This window comes from Populus trichocarpa, chromosome 3 (assembly GCF_000002775.5).
Source record: "Populus trichocarpa isolate Nisqually-1 chromosome 3, P.trichocarpa_v4.1, whole genome shotgun sequence".
NCBI classification, from domain to species: Eukaryota; Viridiplantae; Streptophyta; class Magnoliopsida; order Malpighiales; family Salicaceae; genus Populus; species Populus trichocarpa.
In genome coordinates, this window is record NC_037287.2 from 19,789,767 (window position 1) to 19,799,836 (window position 10,070).

The following is a 10,070-nucleotide window of genomic DNA, read 5'->3' on the forward strand; positions in this document are numbered from 1 at the left end:
TTATTCAGATATAAAGACTTAGTTCGATACGTGTATGGAAAAAAAGGTTTCTTTGCATTGCGTCTAAAAGAGACAAAAATATAATTTGATTGGTGTATGGATTGAAAGGCGAGGCATCCTGAACCAAGGGAGTAACGTCTTGTATATCCTCCCATCATTTCTGACATGAATTTGTGTCCACTATGGCCACGATGTTCTATTTATCAAACTGTTTTTTTTTTTTTTTTTTTTTTTCGACACAGTAGCCAAAAGGCTACCCTGGTGCGCGGAGCACTTTACTGCCAAGCCAAGCCAATGTAGGCAGCTCGTTTACTTATGTTATAATAGTTGGTAAGATTATATTATGATTTAGGTTGCCTTTCATTTGCCTCTCTTGGTCCAAGATTATAGTAGGAAGTAAACGAGCTGCCTGCACTGGCTCGGCTCCTCTCACCAGGAAACTCCAGGTTTCAGGCATTTCTATGCCCCCACCGGAAAAAGTACTCTGAATTTCGGCCTCGATTTAGTTGCCGTGAGGTGCTTTCAAATATAATTCGGTGTGGAAAATGACAGACCACGCTCGGATTTCAGATAGCATTGCCGACTCCCATTTTTCCTTTTAGTACGGATGCAGTTTTTGAAAAGAGATGAAAATTTATGTTTCTTGTTTTCACGAGATCACGTAATAAGAGTAAGGTTATAAATATTGGATTTGATTTGGAACCAGAGGGCTTGAGCCGTTAAGTTATTGACACAAAATCAATTAACTGATGAGCAGTGTACAGCCAAATACTACTATCGAGCTCAACAGACCAAACTATGTTGTGTTGATTTTGAGCTCACTCTCAATCTGAGAGTATGTGTTAAGAGGGGAAAAAAAAAGCATCGTGGTTTCCTAAATATGCTGTAATCCTTACTAAATAACCTTCTTAATTTTCCATTTTGTGTTGTTCAATTCCTTTATTAGAAATAATAATTAACCTGAGGTTCCTAGACATCAATATCTCTAAATGGCCATGGATCAAACCTCCCATGGGGATCGTGACAGACGGCTACTCTGCATCCCAATTAGGAATGTTAGCAGTAGCTTCATTGACCATCTTTACGAGGGTAACCTGCAGAAAGGACAGGCAAAAGAACACATCAAAATGAAAGTTATTAGTAATCTGTACAGGTCATTCTTTGTTATCACTCCAGAGTTCATGAAATGGAGTTCCTACTGACAGATTACTTCTAGTTAGTTGAACTCCATATCATCCATAAGGGTAATAGCTACACATATCCATGCTTCGATATGTTGCAGCATGAATATGATTCTAAGCCGTCGAAACCGGCAGACAGTGATCACAACTGGCCAGCAGGGAAACAGTTCAATGCTTCTAGCCAAGTTTTTTGGCCTGATTAAATCTTAACTTGACCATACTCTGCTGTGGAAAAGGTACCTAATCAGTCCCAGCCTTTTGCTTTACAGAAATTTCTGAAGGTTATAATTTAGATAAAAAAACTGACCATTATCAGGTCAAAAGGAGATAATCATGAAAACTAGACAGACCTCAGTTCACATGCCAGAGGCCCTAGAATCGGGGCCAAATTTCAGCTTTCATTGAAGCAAGGTGAGAGGATTTTAAAGCAAGAACAATAGCACACCAGCAAATCTCTGCTCTAATCCTTCTTAAACTTTCACGAAGCAGATTACGAATGGGAATGTAAACATGGACGGTACCAGAATATAAATTTTGACAGAGCTGGGGCAGTTGCAACTCAGTAGCCTATGTTATTCTGTAATGTATATTTTCCAAAACCTAGTAGAGGGGAATACACTGCAAAAATGTTATAATATTGCTCAAAACGTACCACACTTTCTGGAACCCCTGGAGGGGGCAAGGAGAGGTTTTTTGGTGGAGGCCCTCGTAGATATGATCTCTTGTCAAATCTCCACTCTCCAATTTTTCCACATGTTAGCTGACCCTGAAGATTATGTAACCTCAGATAACTAACAGGATGACAAGGAAATGGAAGATGGTGGATTCACAAAATTAAACGAAATGCGAAAAAATTTGCAGGCATAAGATCATAACTAGAATAACAATTCTTCTTAAATAGGATATTGTTTAATTTTACCTTTAAGTTGTAGTCACATCCGTAAGTATAATGAATGATAAAAAATTTCCTAGTGCTCAGATCCCATGGGGGCTGCAGAATGAACATCTCAGAGTCATACAAACTGCTTAATACACAAAATCAACATTGCATATAAAGTCCAACTGAAGCTGCTAGAACTGGAGATCTAATAAACTGAGCACAAAGAGCTACACAAGGTTTTGACTGAACCTGCAGCATAAAATCTTTCCGAAGAACATGCTGCACGTCGTTCAAAGCTGCTGCCACAGCATATGCATACCTTAGTTCAGCGACCAAAAACAGGAGTGTCAAAAACCTGTCATCAGAGAGTTAATACAAAGTAAATAATGGCCATTACTGTGCACTTACATTTCTAGTACCCATCCAAAAGCTTTATCAGTCTCCTTGTCATTTTTCATTTTCAAGGAAACGTTCATCCATTTAGGAGCTATCTTTTCCAGAAGTTCCTGAAAATCATAAGGTTCAGATAATAACTCATCTTTCATCCAACAGAAAAACTATATCACAAACGCAATTTTTAGAGAGTTACAACAATGAGAAATACAAGTTTATTTTCACGCAAGTGCAAAAATTGTTATACTGTTCATATTTAAACAGAAAAATGGAATATCAGAACAAGTATAGCAGAAACTAATCATTGCAAAACAGATCAAAGGCAATTTTGATACTAGGAGATACGGTATCTCGAGAGTAAACACCTTCTTGATAATTACAGGAGAGTTGCCAATTGGATCGATATCTGTCACAGGACCCTTCTCCTCTGGATAATACTTCCTTACGATATTTTCGAATTTAGCAGGTTCGATATAGAAAAATGGAAAAGCAGCCGGCAACCCTCCACGTGCTAGATTTGGAAGGGGATTCACAAGTATATGATCAGGCTCTGCCATTAATATATATCTGCACAGATTGCATTTCACCGCCATTAGAATATCATGGAGGTAAATGCATGTCAAGTAAACATTATGAAAACTGAAAAGCTCACTCTTCCTCAATGGTAGTCTTTTCCAGCCACTGCACAAAGGCCCATGGTCTATTTAGGACGATGTAACCCTGGTTTACAGAATGGAAAGTCATGTCACCACTAATGAAAAAATAGATTTGTGTAAAAAGATCAGAGTATCAAAATCAACACACAAAAAGAAAGAAAAAAAATCAAATCAGAAGATAGCATTCTCAAGAGGGGTAAGATAATTACATTACAAACAAGCAAGTCATTTAATTCGACGACATATTAAACCATGACTTGTGAAGCCAAACCGGTGAGCTTCACAGAGGTTAGAAGGTAGTATATTTTGTTTGTATATTAATGGTTGGCTGTTTCGCTGCTAGAAATTATTCATGGAAAAAGCAACCTTTGACACCTTCATAAGACATGGTAAATGAGATGCAATTCATTAGCAGAGTAGGACGAACTACAGTTCCATGTGCACAGACTGCACAGTATTCTTCTATTCATAATAAACTTCCTGACTGAAGTACGAGTCTTGAATTACAAATGAATCACATCTAAGTGCAGTTACATGCTATGAACCACCAAAATCCCCAAAGCCAAATACTTTGTTCAGGTTCAGCCTTCCATTAAATAGTGAAATAATTGCAGAATGCCAACAATCTGAATCAGTTCCAACAGGATGGCTTGCACTTTACTTAAACATGCAGGCAAAATAACTCTTATTAAGAGAAAACCATGCATTCAAATGAGCTCCCTTACATTCCTTTCCCCAAAAACCAAATAAAAAATGTACAAGGGAATGTCGAAAGCAAAACATCTTTTTTTCAGATTATGCACTGCAAAGATAGATTCTCAACAACAAGATGATATACCATAAAAGAAGCGAGACGTAACCAATAACAAGGGATGCAGGCTCTCTCCACAATGAGAAAGAAAAAACGCAGGAAACTCACCCGATCGAGACCTGCAGGAAGAGGATCAACCACAACTGTAGGCATCTCATCCATCAAGTTGTCAGGCTTTCCAGAGTGCAAAATCCGTGTAAATCCTCCCATCTCCGACCCAGACAGGTCTCTGTTCTTCTTATACCAGTAGTACATAATGCGACACTGCCATTTGCTGTAGGGAGCATCAGTTGCTGTTAAGGCAACATGGAAGGGCATCCTGGCATTCTTTGGTTTCTTCACCTCTTCAGGCATTTCAATAACTGGATCGAAAAATGCCTCACCATCCGAATCGTCATATACCCATTTCCCAATAGATCTATTGTGCATTGTCATGGTGACTAAGTTGTATGTAGCAAAGAAAAACCCAAAAGCTAATAGAATCAGAACTGGTGACGAAGCCTGTCCCATCGTCTCTCTCCCAGTTATCAATGACGATCAAACCAGGATCCCAGATTCTCCAAACCACAAACAAATCAAGTGTCCAAGTCTAGGAACCTACCTTTTTTCATTTTACCAGGTAGATAACACAAAAGTGTAAATATTTTGAAGCTAAATTACACAACACAATGAGAAAATCTAAAGAAATTTAATCTCTGGCAGTTAACCTGCATAAGAATTAGGACTAAAAATTAGTTTAAACCACGACCAGTACAAGGATACAAGGATCACAGCTACTCACCGAGACATTTGAAATGCTTATAAATTACCAGTTTAGAACATGATGTGGATCCAAGCTCAGAGCAAAATTACAATCAAATACAAATTGATCAAAGAAAATTCCAGAAAAAAAATATGAAATTGCCACGTTGAGAAAGAAATGACCAAAAAACAGCAGATGATCTCATTGAATTCATTCCATAGACACATTACACTCCTCCAGTGCAACACTTCAATGCAAACTAACACTGTTTTCTACCACACAAAAAAAACCTTCCAAAAATATTTAGATAAAAACCCACAAAAACTCAACTCTCAAAAGCAATGTGGATAAGTACAGAGAGGTAGAATCAATCCAGTCATGTCAAATCAAGCCAGAAGATTCACATAAGCCCAGAGAGACAAAAATAACCAAACTGCTGACAGTGGCACACAATGTTGGGGAATTCCGGCTCCCCATGCGCGGACCGGGGATGTACTGATAGTTGCTCATCGGAGGGTAAGCACACTGACACAATATTTAACGTGGTTCGGCAAAACCGCCTACATCCACGGGAGAGGTTCATTTTATTAGATATAGAGATACATGGAAGAAGATTACATCTGCTGCAATGGCAGCAAGGCTGCTGCCATTGCAGCTCTTTTTTTTTTTCTCTATTCTCACGTTCTCTCTCTCAACCTTCTCTTCACTCTCTCTTTGCTCTCAAATAATTGCCTCTTTTATAGGCATTTTATGGTGAGACAAGATCCACAAAATGAGGCACTAATTATGCTCCACTATCTACCAAGTGGGAGTGGGGTATTTGCCACAATAATGACAATTTCCTAACAATCACCCCCTTTGCCATTTGTGGCAATTGTCCTCTTGCTTCTTCAGCACAAGCTTGCATTGTGCAGCTCTTCCAAGCTTACCATTCTGAGAGCGTCTTCAACACAACATTCCCCTTCGAGCGTATCAACCATGCTCGGTCCGAAATGATTTTTCAAGCCTTACACCAAGGCTTGCAACACCCCCTCAAACGAATATTCCAAGTGCGACAGTCATTATCTGAGTATCTCAATATGATCACGAGCTCACCACTCTTCCAAGAGTCTACTCATCCAGGAGTTGCGCCTGCCCTCTGTTCCACCCTAGGAACCACGCCTTACTTCTCCGTGAGTCTCTCGCTCTTAGTCGTAAGAGTCCAGGTAGCTCTCCACCTTTCACTATGGGGGCAGCCCATAAAGGTTGATCCATATCTATCTTCATACTCTGAGTATTACAATGCCATTACCGAGCTCACCACCTTGACAAGAGTCAACTTGTTCAGGGAACCTGCGCATGCCCTCTGCTCCTTCATAGCAGCCGCGTCTTAATGCTCCACAAGTCACACACTTATTGTCCAAGGCAAATGTCTTCTAGCTCATTGATCTTTAGCATGGGGGCAATATCCATGAAAGTCAATCCTGCATCTGTCTCCATACTCATCATAGCCACTTCATTGGCTATACACCTGTCCACTTATATCCAGCCATCATTTTAGCTCTGGGGCGTTCTGAACTGGGCTCATATCGTGCCCACACACCTTCTCCTTAGGTGTCTTCGCTCGTCGTCATACGGCGGTCTGCAATGGGGCTCCTATCGCGGCCCTCACACCTTCTCTAAGGCGTCTTCGCCCGTTGTCATGGGGCGGTCTGATCCGGGCTCCTATCATGGCCCTCACACACCTTCCATCTAAGGTGTCTTCGCCCGTTGTCATGGGGCGGTCGCATCCTCCTTCAGCTGAGATGCTTCAAAGTGGCTCCAAAATTCTCTACCACCATGTGCACTATGGGAGAGATTACTGCCACTGACTACATAGAAAGAGAAAGTTGCGGTATACTCCTCGCAATCCTCCACCTCGATTTCTATGTTTGGAGCTTCTGTGCCTTTCTGCTTGACAGCTCCACCTACACCAACTCTCTTTGGTGTCTTCGCCTTTCATCATAGGCGGTTGCCTTGTATCACAGGCATTTGCACCCCCTCAATTAGGTGCCTCTGCAACAGCTCTCTTCCCATCCTTGCATGCATTGGAAAGGTCTTCGCCTGTTGTCTTCATTAAGAGCACAAGAGACTTCCTGTTGTACAAACTTTAACAGTCTCTGCTCTGAGCTTCATCTGGGAACACTTCTTCTCCTTGCACCTGTTGTCTCATTACAGTACCTCATTGGATCCTACAGGTACTCCTGCACAATCTCCGTGTGCCATCGTGCAATTTCTGTTCTCCAGATTTTCCCCTATTCCTTGCTTATGTTTGACAGCAGCTCATCCTGTCATAACACCTGTCCAAGTCAAAATAGGGTGCCAATCTTTATCCCTTGCCATATTTCTCTACCATTATCAGGGTCTTCATCAATTCTCCCCTCGAGAAATCACAGTCACCGAATCTAACTTCTTTGGAGAAATCACCACTTCATCAGATCCTTGATCATACGGAACCCAACTGTTCCCTTGTGCCGTCATCCTGCTAGTCTTCAACTGTTTCATTACAAACTGCTATATATACGAAAATAGTACCGTATGGATAATCCTTCCACTAAGCAAGTTCCCAGGAAAGATTGGAGGGGTCATACTGGTCCCGCTTAAAACCCAATCTCCTAGACAGAACTTCTCAGGCCATATCTATCCATCGTACTGTCTTTCCGTATATACAACCATTTGCTAGCTTTGTTGCGGCTTTCCTTTACAAGTGATCTGGAATATACTGGTTTAATACATGATTTCTCCACATCTAGCGAGACTACCAGTTCTTAGATTCGTCAAGATTGGTCTTCATCAATTTTCACTCTACACCTCTAATTGCCCACATGATCGGGTGTCCAGAGTGTCCCAATTTTACCTTCCCTCAAGGCAATTCAAATCTCCTCACTTAGCAGTTCAACACATGTAATTGGGTAAACATGTGCATCTTCTTCTTCTTCATCTCCATCGACCACCATGATGACCTTCAGATGCCTCCTGATCGGGCAATCTTTTTGTTAATTCACCACCGTCATTTTTGGTCTCAAATCTCAATGATCGGACCGTACCATTGCATCCGGAACAATCAAATTAGCTGGAAATAAGTTTGAAATCGTCCAAATCGCATTTCAGACGGCTAAGATTTGATCAAAACAATTCTGGCCTGATGAACGGCCCAGATTCAATCTCAGATCCGGTTGCACGTAGAATCAGCTACACTGGATCCTATCCCTCGGCTCGCGGCTCGGCTCGGCTTCAATTCGGCTCGGCGCAGCTCAGCTCGCGGCTGGTGACGTGGCAGGTGGGTCCACACATTGCTGACGTGTCTGATGACTGGACGCTTACGTGTCTGATGACGGGACGCTGATATGGCATGCTGACAGGACGCTGACTGGACGCTGACGTGTCTGCTGACATGCATGCTGACTGTGTATACTGGCGTCATGATGACGCCATCCTTATCCGGGTCTGGCACGTGGGTCGGGTCGTCTGGTATTCGGGTCGGGTCAGCTCATCCGGGTGAAGAAGACGCGTGTGACGCGTGGCGCGCGTCTGTGCGCGTGGGCAGTCTCCTCGCCGGCGCGTGACGGCGCGTGCGGCGGTTTCCGACGTCCGATTTCGACGTGGTTTTCAACAGTGGCTTCGTCTCGGCCTCCTCTACACAGTGGTATGGTCAAAACACAATTTTGACAACTTTCATTTTTGAGCAAAAATCAAACACCCCTTTAAACCATGTGCTCTGATACCAATTGTTGGGGAATTCCGGCTCCCCATGCGCGGACCGGGGGTGTACTGATAGTTGCTCATCGGAGGGTAAGCACACTGACACAATATTTAACGTGGTTCGGCAAAACCGCCTACATCCACGGGAGAGGTTCATTTTATTAGATATAGAGATACATGGAAGAAGATTACATCTGCTGCAATGGCAGCAAGGCTGCTGCCATTGCAGCTCTCTCTTTTTTCTCTATTCTCACGTTCTCTCTCTCAACCTTCTCTTCACTCTCTCTTTGCTCTCAAATAATTGCCTCTTTTATAGGCATTTTATGGTGAGACAAGATCCACAAAATGAGGCACTAATTATGCTCCACTATCTACCAAGTGGGAGTGGGGTATTTGCCACAATAATGACAATTTCCTAACACACATTTCACAACGATAATTCCTTTATTAGAACAAAAGAAAGATTGAAGGGTCATCCAATTCCCATCCAAAACAAACAAACAAGATCACTAAAATTCAATCCAGCTAGACAAATGCTGAACTGAGTATTTCAATAGCACCTTGAGAAGCCAAATGGGCACTAAAAAAAACAAAGAAAAAAACAGAAGAACGCATCACAGACAAAGAAAAATAGAAGGCAGAAACAGGGTTTATTATATCAAGATGCGTTCTTTAAAGAAAAGATTAAAAAACAAATAAAGAACCCACGAAGGTTTCTTGTTGCTGAATTAAGCATAAGGCAGGGGTACTTAGTAACCAATCACTATTATATTTATCATGGAAAAGACAAAGCAATAATCTAAGAATTCACGAGTGGATCACGATTTGATGTCTCCAGACAATGATAGAGACAGAGATAGAGAGTAACGTACGATCCTGCTTGATGTTAACAGAGAGATTCGATGCTGATGTAAAGAATTGAGGCTTTCTGCTTTCAGTATCTGTTGTGTTATATATATATATATATATATATATATATATATATATATTGATGTAAGATAATTTCCTTTATTTGTGATCCGTAAAGTTCATGGAATAGTTTGCATCTTTGGCAAGAGTAGGCTTATATAAGTGCCTTTATTTGCCTTTTTTTTTTTCAATTTAATCCATGAAGTTATGTGCAACCTCATGCATCTTCGGCAAGTGTAGTCTAATATTAAATGCCTTTTATAGGCAAATTTTGCAGTATAATCTAGACGTTAAGCTGAATGTCATGCACCTTTTATAGATACACCAAGTACTCTTGTGCTAATATATTAAAACGATTAGGTAAGTTATAATTTTTACCAATTCAACCAAGTTTTTTTTTAAATAAATTATTTTGCAATTATTTTTTATCAATTATGACCAAATTAACGACCATTTTTAAAAATTTTATTAAAAAAAAGATTCAATAAAAAAGAACTAAAGTGTAAAATAAAGGAAAAATTCATAACCAATCTCAAATTTATATAAAAATGTTTTTCAGTCCACCTAATTTTCTTTTTCTTCTTTTAAGGTTTTTGTCGCTTTTAAAAATTTCCTATTGGTTTAAATGTTTATTTTATTCATTTTTTAGTTTTTAGTTTAAGTGATGAAAAAAAAAGTTGCTGAAAAATTATGTAAGAAAAAGAACATTGTTGATTCACAGCATTACAATAACCAAAATGACTAATTTTCATGTCAATAAAAAAAGTTCTATAATAGT

At 40.4% G+C, this 10,070-nt stretch overlaps 1 protein-coding gene across 4 annotated transcripts; it reads right to left on the minus strand.

Annotated features, from left to right (window-relative positions):
* Positions 1 to 724: 724 nt before the first annotated feature.
* Positions 725 to 9,346, minus strand: LOC7462799 (hydroxyproline O-arabinosyltransferase 3). Of its 4 annotated transcripts, none has more exons than XM_002303896.4 (9): positions 9,256 to 9,346; positions 4,030 to 4,628; positions 3,107 to 3,174; positions 2,820 to 3,021; positions 2,470 to 2,567; positions 2,311 to 2,380; positions 2,101 to 2,172; positions 1,834 to 1,947; positions 725 to 1,094 (listed from the first exon to the last, which is right to left on the minus strand). In XM_002303896.4, exons 2-9 carry the CDS (start codon positions 4,429 to 4,431, stop codon positions 1,032 to 1,034), a joined length of 1,089 nt encoding a protein of 362 aa, XP_002303932.2. In that variant the 5' UTR covers positions 4,432 to 4,628; positions 9,256 to 9,346; the 3' UTR covers positions 725 to 1,031. The 4 variants fall into 4 exon arrangements, 3 of the variants coding, with proteins under 3 accessions (XP_002303932.2, XP_024453051.2, XP_052307177.1); XM_024597283.2 differs by lacking the exon at positions 9,256 to 9,346 and adding an exon at positions 4,703 to 5,136; XM_052451217.1 differs by lacking the exon at positions 9,256 to 9,346 and having other exon boundaries at positions 4,030 to 5,136.
* Between the last annotated feature and the right edge of the window lie 724 nt (positions 9,347 to 10,070).